Source organism: Littorina saxatilis, linkage group LG16 (assembly GCF_037325665.1).
Source record: "Littorina saxatilis isolate snail1 linkage group LG16, US_GU_Lsax_2.0, whole genome shotgun sequence".
In the NCBI taxonomy this organism is placed as follows: domain Eukaryota; kingdom Metazoa; phylum Mollusca; class Gastropoda; order Littorinimorpha; family Littorinidae; genus Littorina; species Littorina saxatilis.
In genome coordinates, this window is record NC_090260.1 from 50,798,829 (window position 1) to 50,817,676 (window position 18,848).

The 18,848-nt window shown below is 41.3% G+C and overlaps 1 protein-coding gene across 1 annotated transcript in view; it reads right to left on the bottom strand.

The window, feature by feature from the left end:
• Nucleotides 1–18,465, bottom strand: part of LOC138951200 (uncharacterized) — a 21,812-nt gene extending 3,347 nt beyond the window's left edge. Inside the window, exons 1-5 of the mRNA XM_070322853.1 lie at nt 18,329–18,465; nt 11,215–11,331; nt 8,030–8,283; nt 2,826–3,039; nt 1,081–1,204 (exon numbers count right to left, since the gene is read on the bottom strand). Coding sequence (XP_070178954.1) covers nt 1,081–1,204; nt 2,826–3,039; nt 8,030–8,283; nt 11,215–11,311 — 689 coding nt within the window. The 5' untranslated portion in view covers nt 11,312–11,331; nt 18,329–18,465. The remainder of the gene's footprint in view (nt 1–1,080; nt 1,205–2,825; nt 3,040–8,029; nt 8,284–11,214; nt 11,332–18,328) is intronic.
• Nucleotides 18,466–18,848: the final 383 nt, after the last annotated feature.

Genomic DNA, 18,848 nt, shown 5'->3' on the forward strand with positions numbered 1-18,848 from the left:
CGGTCAATTGTCCTTGTTTTGATCCAAAGTTGTCTTCTTAAATTTGCTTTTTGGAAGGTGTGTACTATTAGGTGAAATGTCCTGGCTCAGATTGCACGAGATTGCTCCAATTGCCTTGTTGTTATCAACATTTTGCGGGGGGGGGGGGGGGGGCATGCCCCCGGACCCCCATGGGAGGTTCGAACGCTTAGCGCCCTACACTATCAATCAATCAATCAATCAATGAGGCTTATATCGCGCATATTCCGTGGGTACAGTTCTAGCCGCTGTGCAGTGATGCCGTGTGAGATGAAATTTTATACGGCCAGTAGATTGCAGCCATGTCGGCGCATATTTACCTTTCACGGCCTTATTCCAAGTCACACGGGTATGGTAGACAATTATTAATTGTGCCTAGGCATTTTTGCCAGGAAAGACCCTTTTGTCAATCGTGGGATCTTTAACGTGCACACCCGTCGTCGAATTGTTCCTAAAATAAATTTGGAACCCCCCCCCCCCTCCCCCCCCCCTTAACACTGATGTGATCCGCCCCTGCGTGTACACTGGATTGACAAATCCACAGCGATCAAACAAACTCTGCGTTCAATCACCATTGGAAATCCAACGCGGCTTTCTTATTTTTGATAGGCCACTTTTTAGTCAACGTGTCTAGTATTAAGAAAACTCACATTGAAATTAAGGAGTGTACAACCGTCAAGTTCTTGCTCTTTACAGAACAAAACCGTGTGTGTGTGTGTATGTGTGTGTGTGTGTGTTTGTATGTGTGTGTGTGTGTGTGTGTGTGTGTGTATGCAGTCTTTTGCTTACGTGTGTGTGTGTGTGTGTGTGTGTATGTGTGTGTGTATGTGTGTGTGTGTGTGTGTGTAGTCTTTTGCTTACGTGTGTGTGTGTGTGTGTGTGTGTGTGTGTGTGTGTGTATGCAGTCTTTTGCTTACGTGTGGTTGTATGTGGTGTTTTTTGTGTGTTTGTGTGCGTGCGTGCGTGCGTGCGTGCGCATTTGTGTGCGTGTGTACGTGCGTGCGTGCAAGCGTCTGCCTGTCCGTCTGTCTGTCTGTCTGTCTATCTACTTGGCGGAATCACCTTTGAGTGACAGTGGTGTCTGTCAGCATGACGAAACGCAAGAACTGTTCGTCACTGACGGTAGTCCCTCCACCATACTGCGCGGTCTTTGCTGCCAGGATTGCGTTGCTTGTTGACCCGTCGCCTGCAATACCACCAGTTGTACAGAAGGGGGCAACAGAAACGCACCACATTCGCACCCACTGTTGCTGGTGATTTGTTCGTATTTTTGTAGTTTCACGTACGCTATGAAGCCGATAAACGAAACACAGATTCTATCTGAGGACATTTCACAGCCTCTGCAATTAGTGCATAGTTTTTAATCGCTTTTTCCTTTTCATTAATTGTGTAAAAGAGGGTAGGGGTCAAGCGAGTCGTACTCGCAGACAATCGTGTCACTTTGACACGCTTCCTAAAAAGAAAAACGCATAGATTTCAAGACAGGCTAAACTAAGGACAGGCTAAACTAAGGACAGACTAAACTAAGGACAGGCTAAACTAAGGACAGGCTAAACTAAGGACAGGCTAAACTAAGGACTAAACTGAGGACAGGCTAAACTAAGGACAGGCTAAACTAAGGACAGGCTAAACTAAGGACAGGCTAAACTAAGGACAGGCTAAACTAAGGACAGGCTAAACTAAGGACAGGCTGAACGCTATGTCTTCGTCGCGTTATTCAAGACGTCCGCTTTTACATCATTACATGCCCAATATATCAATAACATTGGGTGTGTGTGCGTGTGGGTGTGTGTGGGTGTGTGTACGTGTACGTGTGTGTGTGTGTGTGTGTGTACGTGTGTGTGTGTGTGTGTGTGTGTGTGTGAGTGAGAGAGAGAGAGACGGAGAGAGAGAAAGAGAGAGAGAGAGAGAGAGAGAGAGAGAGAGAGAGAGAGAGAGAGAGAGAGAGAGAGAGAGAGAGAGAGAGAGAGAGGTTTTAAGTCAACAAGACAGCTAGCCAATCGAACAGAAAGACAGAAAGAGAGAAGGGAGATTAAGACAGCTATCCAGCCAACCAGACAGCTAGACAGTCAAACAGACAGACCTAAGAAAGAAAGAAGGGAGATAACTATGTCACTTGTACCCTTACCACATAGTGTCACAGACAGACAGAAAGAGAGAAGGGAGATAACTATGTCACTTGTACCCTCACCACACAGTGTCACAGGCACTAGACAGACAGAAAGAGAGAAGGGAGATAACTATGTCACTTGTACCCTCATCACACAGTGTCACAGGCACTAGACAGACAGAAAGAGAGAAGGGAGATAACTATGTCACTTGTACCCTCATCACACAGTGTCACAGGCACTAGACAGACAGAAAGAGAGAAGGGAGATAACTATGTCACTTGTACCTTCACCACACAGTGTCACATGCACCAGACAGACAGAAAGAGAGAAGGGAGATAACTATGTCACTTGTACCTTCACCACACAGTGTCACAGGCACTAGACAGACAGAAAGAGAGAAGGGAGATAACTATGTCACTTGTACCCTCACCACACAGTGTCACCGGCACTAGACAGACAGAAAGAGAGATAACTATGTCACTTGTACCCTCACCACACAGTGTCACAGGCACTAGACAGACAGAAAGAGAGAAGGGAGATAACAATGTCACTTGTACCCTCACCACACAGTGTCACCGGCACTAGACAGACAGAAAGAGAGATAACTATGTCACTTGTACCCTCACCACACAGTGTCACAGGCACTAGACAGACAGAAAGAGAGAAGGGAGATAACTATGTCACTTGTACCCTCACCACACAGTGTCACCGGCACTCCAGGAGACGAGAAGTTGTCCGCGTGACACAAGACATTGCTAACTTTGTCGTATTCGCCGCTGAACATAACTTCGAAGAGGTATTCTTTATACAAGTATGCAGACCTTGTATTCGGATCATAATCAGCAAAGTCCAGAAACTCTGTGGTTCCTTGTCGTATCGACCAGACGTTGTCAACTCCCAATGCTTCATACTGAAACAATCATACAGAACATAGAGTGTAGATTTGACTTTCATTGCTTCTCCACTGTTTCTTCTGCGGCGATTATGTCTTTGTAATGTGTAAGGGAAGAACATTGATAACAAATGTTGAATAAATAATAAAAGAATAAAAAAAAATAAAAAACATAAAAAAGAAAATAGAGTGTACATGTCGTGCCGAATTCACCTAATTTCCGAATTCGCGGAATCGGCTGCCCATTTCGCGTAATCGGCAAAACGCTGCCTTTCACGCGAAATCGGCAGCGTTTTGACGAAAATGCGTAAAGGCTCCTAAAATGTGTCCATTTCGCAAAAGTGACAGCCAGTCAGTTACTGTTTTTGTCACCAGAACATATTAACATTGCTTTACTTCCCTATTTTAGTTTGTATGGTCTGTGTTGGTCTGTGTCAAGCATAACTCCGGTAATGCCCGAAAACTACACTTTTTGCCAAAGCTTGCCATAACTTATCGATTATTGCAACATTTATTCATTCGAGTATCTAGCTGTCTAAGTGTGATGATATCCCTGGCATTTGAGAACTTTAAAGTCAAAAACCCTGCCGATTTCACAAAATGGACATAATTTACAAGCCTTTTTACGCGTTTTCGGCAAAACGCTGCCGATTTCGCGTAATGGGCAGCGTTTTGCCGATTACGTGAAATAGGCAAAAATGTTGCTGATTTCGCGAATTTGGCAATTACGTGAATTCGGCACGACATACACATTGGAAAGTTCAGTAACTCGGTGTGTCCTTCTCTAATCGACCAGACGTTGTTAACTCCCTTTTCTTCATACTTAAATAGGCATACAGACAATACAGTTTATTGCGAAAATCAAAAACAAATATAGACTACCAACGTTCCAAAATTCAGAATAAAAAAACCAAGAAGGGTAAGTTAATGGAACGTTTATTATTCCCCCCCTCTGCTTCTTTCTCTCTGTAAAGGTGTAGGGCTAGTTATTTTTCGGTAACTTACCCAACAATCAAAATCACTTACCCAACAACGGGCCTGAATCCTCAAGAGCTCACAGGTTGATGAGCTTGACTTTGAGGGAACTACTTTAGCGATTGAAAAGTTCCGAACGCTCTAATGTACGAAATATACATCTCTAGACCAAACAATACAAACATACCTCAATTAAACTATACTGTTCAAAAAAAGAAACGCATAGTTGCTACTTGCCAAATTTGTTTTATTTTTCGAAAAAATTAACAGAAAATCCAATATTTAGATTATTTGTTTGAAATTTGGTATGGACACAGTTGAATGCACACACAGTTCATTTGCATCTTCAAATCAATCAGTCATTCAATACGATTGGGTGCCGAGGCTGTCAAGTCAGTAGGGGGTGTGACTGCCTTGAGCAGCAACAACTGCCCGGCACCTTCTGGGCATGGACTGGATCAGATGCCGGATATCTTGCTGTGGGATGGTGTCCCACTCCTCCTGAAGTGCCTGCAATAGATCGCGGTGATTTGCCGGCGCTTCTTCTCGCCTGCGCACACGTCTGTCCAATTCATCCCAGAGGTGTTCTATCGGGTTCATGTCTGGCGACATGGATGGCCAGGGAAGCACCTGGACATGGTGGTCGGTGAGGAACTGGGTGGTGAGTCGTGCTGTGTGCGGGCGAGCGTTGTCCTGCTGGAATATGGCATCCTGGTCAGCCAGAAGAGGAAGGGCGTGTGGGCGCAGAATTTCCTCCACGTATTGCTGGGCAGTTATGCGCCCTTGAACGTGCACCGGGGTGCTCCTTCCAGCGGTATTGATCGCCCCCCACACCATGACGCCTCCACCACCATGAACGGGTGCCTCATCCACACAGTTGGGCGCGTAACGTTCGTTTACTCTCCGGTAGACCCTCCTCCGACCATCATGTCGCTGGAGCAGGAAGTAGGACTCGTCGCTGAACCACACGTGTCTCCAGTGATTCCGGACGGTCCAGCGAAGGTGCTGGTTGCCCCACTGCACTCGGTTCTGGCGATGGCGGCGGGTGAGGACAGCTCCTCTGTGAGGTCTGCGAGCTCTCAAACCAGCTTCATGCAGGCGGTTCCGCACGGTCTGGTCCGATAATCGGTGTGGCCCGGGGAGAGCCTGGACAGAAGATGAGGCCGACAGGAAACGATTCCGGAGGTGGCGGAGCCGTATGAAGCGGTCGTGAGCAGCAGTTGTCGCCCTTGGTCTTCCCGCTCGTGGCAAGTCAGCAACGGAGCCAGTGGCTTGAAACCTGACCCACAGTCTACCGATGGTGCTCTGGGACACGTGGAAGTGCCTGGTGATTGCACTTTGACTTTGGCCTGCTTGTAAACGACCCAATGCAATTTGGCGGTCTTCTCTGCTCAATCGGGCCATCTTTCGTCGCTGAATTGTCGTCTGATTTCTTTGTGGCGAACAATCCGCTTTTATGGGTTTTGGAAGACATGATGAGAGCTCAATATTCCCCGAGTTTCACGAGATTACACTGAAGCATGACGAGTGGTCATGCCAAATGAGCAATTTTGACATTGTAGCCACTGATAACGCATGCGTCACGTGCAGAGCTCACTTGTCGCAATGGACGAAAGGTCGACGACCAGATAAACATTTTCTGCAGTTTGGTGGATATCCTTGTAGCCATATAACTAAATTAACCAAATATTACAAGCTATGCGTTTCTTTTTTTGAACAGTATAGCAACTACAGGCTTGAACACACTAATCTCCATATAAAATCCATGAGTTTGGTTGTTTTCTAAATCCAAATCTAACGATCAGCGCAGAGAAACTCGCCTTAGATCTCCCATGAGTGCAAGCGAACTCCCAAGGCAAGTAACTCTCGTACTCTGTCTAGCGGCAAGAGTAGTTCCCCTTTCACATTTTCTGAACTGAGTTGCTGGGACAAAACACTGCAATCCGACGATTAGTTTTCGACAATATTTCATTTTATAAACAGATCACACGCAACCAAATGCACACATTTCATCAATGAAGAACACAGTGCCAAAGTCTTGTGAGCTAGACCCCATCCCCACCAACTTGTTTTATGAAAACCTTGACCTTTTTCTTCCCATCATAACCAACATAATCAACTCTTCTCTCACTTCTGGCACTGTGCCAATGGACTTGAAAACTGCAGTAGTTAAACCTTTGATCAAGAAACCATCTCTGGATAAAAATCAGTTGAAAAACTATAGGCCTGTTTCCAACTTGCCATTCATTTCTAAAATTCTGGAAAAAGTAGTGCTTAGTCAGCTTCTCTCCCACCTTGAAACCAACAACCTCTGCAACCCTCTTCGGTCAGCGTATAGGGCTGGCCACAGCACCGAGACTGTTTTGCTTCGTGTTGTGAATGACATTCTTTCTGCTCTGGATAATGATGACCTATCAGTTCTGCTTCTCTTGGATAACTCAGCTGCGTTCGATACGATCGATCACTCTGTTCTGCTCTCTCGTCTCGAATCTGTTTTTGGCATTCACTCTACCGCTCTTCACTGGTTTAGTTCATATCTACAGAGCCGTAGTCAGTATGTGTCTGTCAATAATCTCTCATCTCCTCCATCTCCTCTCTGTTTCGGCGTTCCCCAGGGATCAGTTCTAGGCCCAGTTTTATTTGTACTATACACCACTCCTCTCTCTGCCGTCATCAAGCAACACGCAGTCAATCACTACCTCTTTGCAGACGACACACAACTCCAACAAGCATGCAAGCCTACAGAAATCCAAGCGGTGACGCACACTCTCCAAAACTGCACTTCAGGTATTAAATCATGGATGACAAACAATATGCTCAAGTTAAATGATGACAAGACTGAATTTCTTCTTTTCTCTGGAGCTTCCTCTTCGACCACTTCCCTTCCAGCCTCCATCACAGTAGGTTCTAGTGACATTTCTCTCTCTGATAGTGCTAGGAATCTTGGGTTCATCATGGACTCCCACCTCTCAATGAAACAACACATCTGTCTGTCAGACAAGTTACTTTGAGATCAGAAGAATAGGTTCCATAAGAAAATTTCTCACTGTTGATGCCACTAAAACTCTCGTTACATCCTGCATTCTGTCCAGATTAGATTACTGCAACTCCCTTCTCATAGGCTGCCCTGACTCCACTCTCCAACCCTTGCAAAAAGTACAACACTCTGCTGCACGTCTCATTTTCAGAGCACAGCATCGACAACCCTGCACTCCTCTCATGAAAGAACTTCACTGGCTTCCTGTATCTGAACGTATTAGGTATAAAGCTGCCTGCTTCTGCTACAATATCATCTCTGAATCGGCACCTGCCTATCTTTCTGAACTGGTCTCTCTCTACACTCCCTCTCGCACCCTTCGTTCTTCTGATGATGCTCGACTTCTCTGTCAAGGTCGCTTTAAACGCAAGGCTCATGGCTTCCGCACGTTTTCGTATTATGGACCTCAGTTATGGAATTCACTTTCCTTTCAATTACGTCACTCTCCATCCATTTCATCTTTTAAGTCCAATTTGAAAACTCACTTGTTCCAACAACACTACGGATAGTTCCTTAGTATAGAGTCTGGGGATGTGAGATGTGCATGATGTGTTGTTTGAATCTGACAGTGATTGTATGATTTTTGTATACATGTATTGTTGTCACGCGCTTTGAACTTCTGATAAGGCGCTTTATAAATGCCCGTTATTATTATTATTATTATTATTATTATTAATGTAAAGAACAACCTCTACATCTGTGACAAAACAAAACGTTCGAGTCACTGATCTTCGTCCCAGCAGTCTTTCAGGTGGACAGACAGACTAACACTCATAATTTAGAAATAAACTTATTGGTCAAAACGACCAGTCACTGATCTTCGTCCCAGCAGTCTTTTAGGTGGACAGACAAACTAACACTCATAATATAGAAATAAACTTATTGGTCAAAACGACCAGTAGCTTGCTCGGAAGACGCAAGCGAGGCAATGTCTGTCTGTCAACATAAAAGTTTGTTTGAAAAAAAATCACAAGGAGCAGAACTATAAAACTGTACCTCCTCAATTCGTTTCAGTGAGGTACGGAGTTTTACAGTCTCGGCCGTTGCCGTATTGACGACCTTGACCCACATCGTGTCCGGAGAATAGCTGCCATCTTCTTTCACTGCGCTACCGCCCGTGACCTTGACCTGGTAGTCCCCGCACGTGAAGTCCGCCAGACGGTACTTGCAGGGGGCTGCCACCGTGACCGTCTCCTTGTTGAACATGGTCAGGGTGCCGTCACTCTTCATGGAGCATTCTTTTCTGCTGCCTGTTGCCAAACAACCAGACACTCAATCAATAAATCAATCAATATGAGGCTTATATCGCGCGTATTCCGTGGGTACAGTTCTAAGCGCAGGGATGTTTATTTTTATTTTTTATTTTTATTTTATGCAATTTATATCGCGCACATATTCAAGGCGCAGGGATTTATTTATGCCGTGTGAGATGGAATTTTTTTTACACAATACGTCACGCATTCACATCGGCCAGCAGATCGCAGCCATTTCGGCGCATATCCTACTTTCACGGCCTATTATTTTTATCTATGCCTATACAATTTTGCCAGGAAATACCCTTTTTTCAATCGTGGGATCTTTAACGTACACACCCCAATGTAGTGTACACGAAGGGACCTAGGTTTTTCGTCTCATCCGAAAGACTAGCACTTGAACCCACCACCTAGGTTAGGAAAGGGGGGAGAAAATTGCTGACGCCCTGACCCAGGGTCGAACTCGCAACCTCTCGCTTCCGAGCGCAAGTGCGTTACCACTCGGCCACCCAGTCCATGACACAGCCATTACTAAAACGTTCCCTTCAAAATATACAGAGTGAAACACACACAAAATGATAAAATAACAAATTGCGCCACCCACTGTCAAAAATGTTCGTATCTTCTCAACATGTTGAGCGAACTACTTTATATTTGGTGTACAATAATTATATGAAGTAATTGGTTGACCCGATGCAGAAGGTACGGGTGGCATTATTTGTGTCATCCTATAGAAGCACATCGGCACAACGGTTGTTTGACTGAAGTTTCCATTTAAACAGCTTGGCAGTGGCAGGGTATCGCTCTCGGATGTTTATTTCCCTAGGATTACGATTTCACAAATTGATATTTAGTAAACTTTACAAATATCGTTTACATTTTGTCTGTAGTATATCATAAACTTTCCATTATCAAAAAACACAAAATAAGGAGTTACAAAAATATATTACATCTAACCATGATAACCTTATTTAACTTGGCTCTGTCTGTATGTATGCATGTTTGTATGTTTGCTACAGCAAGTCAGTATAAATGAGTTAGAGGTAGCGGATGAGTTTGATACAGCAAGTCAGTATAAACGAGTTAGAGGTAGCGGATGAGTTTGATACAGCAAGTCAGTATAAACGAGTTAGAGGTAGCGGATGAGTTTGATACAGCAAGTCAGTATAAACGAGTTAGAGGTAGCGGATGAGTTTGATACAGCAAGTCAGTATAAACGAGTTAGAGGTAGCGGATGAGTTTGATACAGCAAGTCAGTATAAACGAGTTAGAGGTAGCGGATGAGTATGATACAGCAAGTCAGTATAAACGAGTTAGAGGTAGCGGATGAGTATGATACAGCAAGTCAGTATAAACGAGGTAGAGGTAGCGGATGAGTTTGCTACAGCAAGTCAGTATAAACGAGTTAGAGGTAGCGGATGAGTTTGATACAGCAAGTCAGTATAAACGAGTTAGAGGTAGCGGATGAGTTTGATACAGCAAGTCAGTATAAACGAGTTAGAGGTAGCGGATGAGTTTGATACAGCAAGTCAGTATAAACGAGTTAGAGGTAGCGGATGAGTTTGATACAGCAAGTCAGTATAAACGAGTTAGAGGTAGCGGATGAGTTTGATACAGCAAGTCAGTATAAACGAGTTAGAGGTAGCGGATGAGTTTGCTACAGCAAGTCAGTATAAATGAGTTAGAGGTAGCGGATGAGTTTGTTCATTTGTTTTCTAAATGTCAGAAAAACAAGGATTTATATGATGGCTTACTAGCGCCAAAAGCACATAACGTAATTTTCACGTGAAAATTACAATTATGTTGTGAAAATTACTCATCTTTGCGTGACAAAAAACAGTTCTGCGGTGAAAATGACCAATTTTCTCGCCAGATAATGCTTAAGTATTCAGTTTGGGCTTAAGTGATCCGTCCAGAAGTGAGCCAGAACTGAATGTTAGTAATTTTCATGACATGATTACTATCATGTTCCTTGTGACAGTGGAGGTTGAATGCGCATGCGCGACTGTTACACCGGCCACATAAAACTTCTCTCGATTCGAAACTTTTCTGGTCCATAGTTCTGTAATCTGATGCAAATTGTAATACGAGCCGAGCGCATTTGTAGACAACCGTGAGCTACAGCTGTCTGTACGATAACTTGTTGAATAACGAATTATATCGAACGATATTTGTGAGAGTCTGGATCGAACAGCGCCGACTTAAAAGGTTTTGGCTCTCATCGGCCCTTTAGCAGACGTCCGGCCGGCGCCATGTTTTCTTTCTCGGTTCGAACGATTTCGGGTCTATTGTCCTTTACTAAGATACTAAAGAGCAGATTTGTGAGTGTAGTAATGGAGACAACACTGTGAGGTACAGCTGTCTGCCCGATTACTTGTCGAATAAGGAATTCTTTTGAAAGACATTAATTTGTGAAAAGTGTGAGAGTTTGGATCGACAAAAGTCCGTCTGCTATAAATAGCTTAGATTCGAACGTTTTCGGGTCAGTTATTCTTTTCTAAGATATCAAAAAAACGTTTTAGGAAAGCGCTATTGCAAACAACTGTGACATGTGCATCTTCATGTCGGATAACTTGTTCTATTAAAGATATTTCAGAAATAGTGTGAGAGCGATGTTTGCCAGACGTGTAGGTGTGTGAGAAGAATGATACCATAGATAGATGATGCAGCTTCCTGGGCTACAGGCTTTTGTTGGAGTGCCTATTATGGACTAGATAGAATAATATGATGGCATTAGGGGGAAAAAGCAAACCGACCCGATTCACCGGAGGGCTGGAATACGGGAATTGTGTTTAAACAAATACAATTAAAAGACAGTATTCCAATATGTATTTTCTTTGTTGGGGACGGGCCATTCAGAAACATAATCTTTTATTCAAAAGCAAAAGGAAAGCAAGGCAACAAGTCAAAATACTCAGAAACGTTTACCATGTGATGAAGGAAGGTATGCAAGCAGGATACAGGTCAGGAGGACCGCCACAGGTGAGAGTCTCAACACGCACCGTGGCTTCTTTCCCTCGGCCATCGTGGATGTCGTTGTATCGCCTGAAACATTGTCATTGATATCACTCAGCCATCGTGGATGTCGTTGTATCGCCTGAAACATTATCATTGATATCACTCAGCCATCGTGGATGTCGTTGTATCGCCTGAAACCTTATCATTGATATCACTCAGCCATCGTGGATGTCGTTGTATCGCCTGAAACATTATCATTGATATCACTCAGCCATCGTGGATGTCGTTGTATCGCCTGAAACATTATCATTGATATCACTCAGCCATCGTGGATGTCGTTGTATCGCCTGAAACATTATCATTGATATCACTCAGCCATCGTGGATGTCGTTGTATCGCCTGAAACATTATCATTAATATCACTCAACCATAGTAACATTTAGTCGTTGACTTTCTTCTGAGACAATCCCTGTTCTCTTATTTTTCCCAGAGTTTACCGCAGTCTTCATCACACGGAAGACTTCGAACAATACATAGATTAGGTAAGCAAGAATGACACGTGACGTCATATAAAACCTGGCATATTGACGTAATGCCAAACATCCGGTTATCTCGTGTCTTCTCCGTGATACATGTCCCTGGGTTTTTCAATTGTTTGGTGATTTTCGTGAATACAACACTAACCCGTCGTCTGCAATAGGTTACATGGACCATTCTGGTAGTTGTTGCTGACAAAAGCATGTTTTCAACACAGAGTAGTAAATGATAAATGTCTTTGATGACGTCATATCCGGCTTTTCGTGAAAGTTGAGGCGGCACTGTCACGCCCTCATTTTTCAACCAAATTGGTTGAAATTTTGGTCAAGTAATCTTCGACGAAGCCCGGACTTCGGTATTGCATTTCAGCTTGGTGGCTTAAAAATTAATTCATGACTTTGGTCATTAAATATCTGAAAATTGTAAAAAAAATATGTTTTTTTATAAAACGATATACATTTACGTTTATCTTATTTTCCATCATTTTCTGATTCCAAAAACATAAGTATGTTATATTTAGATTAAAAACAAGATCTGAAAATTAAAAATATAAACAATTATTATCAAAATTAAATTGTCGAAATCAATTTAAAAACACATTCATCTTATTCCTTGTCGGTTCCTGATTCCAAAAACATATAGATATATGTTTGGATTAAAAACACGCTTTTTTTATGTCTTTGATGACGTCAAATCCGGCATTTTGTAGAAGTTGAGGCGGCACTGTCACACCCTCATTTTTCAAAAACATTGATTGAAATTTTGGCCAAGTAATCTTCAACGGAGGCCGGACTTTGGTATTGCATTTCAGCTTGGAGGCTTAAAAATTAATTAATGACTTTGGTCATTAAAAATCTGAAAATTGTAAAAAAAATATTTATTTTATAAAACGATCCAAATTTACGTTTATTTTATTCTCCATCATTTTCTGATTCCAAAAACATATAAATATGTTATATTTGGATTAAAAACAAGCTCTGAAAATTAAAAATATAAAAGTTATTATCAAAATTAAATTGTCGAAATCAATGTAAAAACACTTTCATCTTATTCCTTGTCGGTTCCTAATTCCAAAAACATATAGATATGATATGTTTGGATTAAAAACACGCTCATAAAGTTAAAACGAAGAGAGGTACAGAAAAGCGTGCTATCCTTCTCAGCGCAACTACTAAACCGCTCTTCTTGTCAATTTCACTGCCTTTGCCATGAGCATGAGCGGTGGACTGACGATGCTACGAGTTTACGGTCTTGCTGAAAAATTGCATTGCGTTCAGTTTCATTCTGTGAGTTCGACAGCTACTTGACTAAATGTTGTATTTTCGCCTTACGCGACTTGTTACATTTAGTCAAGTTTTGACTAAATGTTTTAACATAGAGGGGGGAATCGAGACGAGGGTCGTGGTGAATGGGTGTGTGTGTGTGTAGAGCGATTCAGAGTAAACTACTGGACTGATCTTTATGAATTTTTACATGAACGTTCCTGGGTATGATATCCCCAGTTGCTTTTTAAAAATTTTTTGATAAATGTCTTTGATGACGTCATATCCGGCTTTTTGTAAAAGTTGAGGCGGCACTGTCACACTCTCATTTTTCAATAAAATTGATTGAAATTTTGGCCAAGCAATCTTCGACAAAGCCCGGACTTTGGTATTGCATTTCAGCTTGGAGGCTTAAACATTAATTAATGACTTTAGTCATTAAAAATCTGAAACTTGTAATTAAAATTATTTTATAAAACGATCCAAATTTACGTTTATCGTATTCTTCATCATTTTCTGATTCCAAAAACATATAAATATGTTATGTTCGTATTAAAAACAAGCTCTGAAAATTAAAAATATAACAATTATGATTAAAATTAAATTTTCGAAATCGATTTAAAAACAATTTCATCTTATTCCTTGTCTGTTCCAAAAACATATAGATATACTATGTTTGGATTAAAAACAAGTACAGAAAGTTAAAAAGAATAGAGATAGAGAAAAGCGTGCTTTCCTCCTCAGCGCAACCGCTACCGCGCTTTTCTGGATTGTTAATTTCACTGCCTTTGCCACGAGCGGTGGACAGACGATGCTACGAGTGGACGGTCTTGCGGAAAAAATGCAATGCGTTCAGTTTCATTCTGTGAGTTCGACTGATCTGAGCTTGACTAAATGTTGTATTTTCGCCTTACGCGACTTATTACTCTTCACTTGACAGAGTTCACAACCCACTTTTACAAAAAGGAACACTGCATCTGTTGCAGACCAACCATGTTAAATCCACCATGTTAAATCTCGTTTAACCTCGTTACATGTTCTTTTCACTTTTTACAAAAGCCTTTCTATTGCAATCTGTTGTATCTGTCACATGAGACTATAAACATTAACCTGTTCATTTCAACTCAAATGTTGCCTGGTGCAATCAGTGCCTGCATGATATAAACATTAACCTGTTCATTTCAACTCAAATGTTGCCTGGTGCAATCAGTGCCTGTATGATATAAACATTAACCTGTTCATTTCAACTCAAATGTTGCCTGGTGCAGTCAGTGCCTGTATGATATAAACATTAACCTGTTCATTTCAACTCAAATGTTGCCTGGTGCAATCAGTGCCTGCATGATATAAACATTAACCTGTTCATTTCAACTCAAATGTTGCCTGGTGCAATCAGTGCCTGTATGATATAAACATTAACCTGTTCATTTCAACTCAAATGTTGCCTGGTGCAGTCAGTGCCTGTATGATATAAACATTAACCTGTTCATTTCAACTCAAATGTTGCCTGGTGCAATCAGTGCCTGCATGATATAAACATTAACCTGTTCATTTCAACTCAAATGTTGCCTGGTGCAATCAGTGCCTGTACGATATAAACTTAATTAACCTGTTCATTTCTACTCAAATGTTGCCTGGTGCAATCAGTGCCTGTATGATATAAACATTAACCTGTTCATTTCAACTCAAATGTTGCCTGGTGCAATCAGTGCCTGCATGATATAAACATTAACCTGTTCATTTCAACTCAAATGTTGCCTGGTGCAATCAGTGCCTGCATGATATAAACATTAACCTGTTCATTTCAACTCAAATGTTGCCTGGTGCAATCAGTGCCTGCATGATATAAACATTAACCTGTTCATTTCAACTCAAATGTTGCCTGGTGCAATCAGTGCCTGCATGATATAAACATTAACCTGTTCATTTCAATTCAAATGTTGCCTGGTGCAGTCAGTGCCTGCATGATATAAACATTAACCTGTTCATTTCAACTCAAATATTGCCTGGTGCAGTCAGTGCCTGCATGATATAAACAAAACGTGGCAGAATAAACGTTTTCAATACACACCCTTTACCAACAATACTAACATTCCTTTTCTCCCACACAGAGAGATGAGCATGTTGGCCACTTTAAATCACTCTTCCCAATTCTCTCGCTGTCTTGACGCTCGCATATCATTACAGAAATACAGATCCAACATTTTCATTATTTTGGTCTGTACATACAAAACCGCAACAGGCTTACACATGTGTCAAGACCCAAATTACAACATTGTTGACTTAAGGCGATTTATGTTGAAACCTGGTATTTCGGAAGAAAAAAAAGCTATTAAGGCTTGGAACATGTTATGTTCATCCGGGAAAAAAGCATGTAACATTACCGGCGTACAACAATACTTTTAACACTTTATTATTATCTCCATTATTCCATGATGACATACGTACCCTTTATATCCTTGGTCTCTCGAATTGTAACTGCTAATAATTCAACTGTCAGTACGAAGGCCAGTGAAGAAAAAAATGACAACCTTGCCTTATAACGGATTCAATATACAAAAAATACAGATAACCACAATAATGTACACAACTTAATTCTGGCGTTTTTCATCAAAACGACAATCCATTTTACAAAATGAGTTCCGAAACCTAATTTATCAAACATCTTCAACATGAACTCTTTTGAAATTCAATCACATGCATGAAAAAATCAATTGAAACCATCAAGCCAAGCTTATTCTGTCAATCTGCATGTTCCTCATCCATTAATCGCAATAAGGTTGAGACACGTCTCCCTTTTATGTAACCAACTTTCTCCTCATTAAAAACATTGCCTGTAACACCAAACAAGTCGCGTAAGGCGAAACTACAATATTTAGTCAAGTAGCTGCCATTTTTCAGCAAGACCGTATACTCGTAGCATCGTCAGTCCACCGCTCATGGCAAAGGCAGTGAAATTGACAAGAAGAGCGGGGTAGTAGTTGCGCTAAGAAGGATAGCACGCTTTTCTGTACCTCTCTTTGTTTTAACTTTCTGAGCGTGTTTTTAATCCAAACATATCATATCTATATGTTTTTGGAATCAGGAACCGACAAGGAATAAGATGAAACTGTTTTTAAATTGATTTGGACAATTTAATGTTGATAATAATTTTTATATATTTAATTTTCAGAGCTTGTTTTTAATCCGAATATAACATATTTATATGTTTTTGGAATCAGCAAATGATGGAAAATAAGATAAACGTAAATTTGGATCGTTTCATAAATTTTTATTTTTTTTTACAATTTTCCGATTTTTAATGACCAAAGTCATTAATTAATTTTTAAGCCACCAAGCTGAAATGCAATACCGAACCCCGGGCTTCGTCGAAGATTACTTGACCAAAATTTGAACCAATTTGGTTGAAAAATGAGGGCGTGACAGTGCCGCCTCAACTTTCACGAAAAGCCGGATATGACGTCATCAAAGACATTTATCAAAAAAATGAAAAAAATGTTCGGGGATTTCATACCCAGGAACTCTCATGTCAAATTTCATAAAGATCGGTCCAGTAGTTTAGTCTGAATCGCTCTACACACACACACACACACACACACACACACACACACACACACACACACGCACGCACGCACGCACGCACATACACCACGACCCTCGTTTCGATTCCCCCTCGATGTTAAAATATTTAGTCAAAACTTGACTAAATATAAAAAGCCAAAGAGCTAAACAAATTACTGATAACATAGAATATGTATTAGTCAGTGAAACTCGTCGCGATATAACCTTCGTGGTTGAAAACGACGTTAAACACCAAATAAAGAAAGTCAGTGAAATAGTTATCTAATTCTTTAATTCATTTCTTGATACATCCTTTCTTTTCTGAATCCGGGTGATTACAGCTTTGCTCTATGAATTAGAAAAAGTTCCATTCTTAAAAGCAGAGTCAAAAGAAGCAAGTATAAACCTGTTTAGGCTTCCCCAAAAGAACTTATAAAACTCCACTTATGCCTCAAGTCCAGGCGCAGAACCATTATTCATATATTTAAGGCAGACAAAACTTCTCCTTCTGCCACTTTCCCTTCACAACTTTCTTTCTGCTGATCATTAATTTTTAGAACCTTAGTTCCATCGAAAAACATATCAATGTTCAAACTCATATTTCCTTCATCAATAATTGTTTTATTTATGCACATTTGAAAATATGTTTTTTGCACGAGTAAAGTATCCTCTTGCGTTTTAACCATTCGTCCGTTTCCATCTGTTACATTTTCCATTATATTTGCATTTTTCTGGCACTTTCTACCCCCCCCCCCCCCCCCCCCCACCTCCCTCCAAAAAAGAGGTGTGTTCGTTCCACCCTACTCGATCCCATGAGCTCTTGCACGCACCTGTGCTGCACGAAATTTACGCTGCTCTAACAGTTCTAACTGCAGCTTGAGCTTCTGGCGTTTTCCTTGCGTCAGAATACAGTCAGGAGATCCCCAGGGCTTTAACTAACTCATTCAACCCTCTGTACAATTTTGCAACATTATTTTTTTAATTTCAAAACTGTTAAGTTTACTGAAAATTCTGTGGAAAATCCTTGATTCTCATTCTCAATATTTCCCGAACAATTTGACAATCTCATCTTATGTGTGAATGACATGACAACATCTGTTCTCTTTCGTTAAATTTATCTGATAAAATATTACAATCGACTTGTTTTGTTTTTCTTTCAGCGTAAGTATTTCTTACATGTCCGGGTAAAGTCTATATGTGACCCTCCACCACGGAATGAGTCGCATGTCACCTTTGCATGATTTTCATATTTTTATATTTTCCTACAGAGTTTTTTATGCTCTATACAGTGGTGAAAACCGTTTTTAGAAAAGAGCGAAAACTGTTGAGTTATTAGCCTATGACTAAGGTGACCCTCACACTGTTAGCCTACCAGACACTCCCCGGACTTCTAATATTAAGCCTAGCGCAGAACCGCGCGACGTAACATGCGACTCATTTCGTGGTGGAGGGTCACAAATTGACTCGACTATGAGAATTGTGGTCATGTTACTTTGGGTGCACTGAATAATTCAGTAAGAAGTTATTAATATTGTAACTGCATGTCCAACTCACTTTTTTAGCATTCACTTTTTCATTATGTTAAATTATGGTCAGCACTTAGGTATTTAAACGGAACAGAAACACGCAATGGAATATCGAGAAAAAAAAATAAAGTCCTGAATTAAAATTCCAAAACTGGTTTCGACGTGTCTCAGTCTGATAGAGAGAAACAAAATACTCACGGACGGAACACTTGCAAAGTAGAAGGCTGGGCTCCAGAAACAGGTTTGATGTTGTCGCTCTGGGCCGGGATATTTATACAGGTAAATCCCCCTGCACGTGTTGTCCCACGAGCAAACCACGTGCATCGCCAGCACAGCTTGTAGCGTTCACTCTCTTGGCAGGCCACTGGTTGTGCTAAATGCTCACTCAAGTGTTGCTGCAATTACCCTCCACCCCCCCACCCTCCCAACCCCTCGCCCCACACTCAATCCTTCTTTGAAGTTATATGATATAAACGTTTATGGAGGGTCTTATTTATTTAATTTGACTAGTAACGTAAACAACATTATAAACGCCTAGTATCGAACAAACGCCCACCCCCCTACTTTGGGTGAAAAAACACCCGTGTATATGGTATAGTACCTTGTAAACACCCATTCCAAAGGTGTACACACACCAAACAAATTCTAGTTGATCCTTATCCTCTTCACAAAATACAGAGATATCATTCGAGCGAATGCTACTATACTGCAGTCTCTG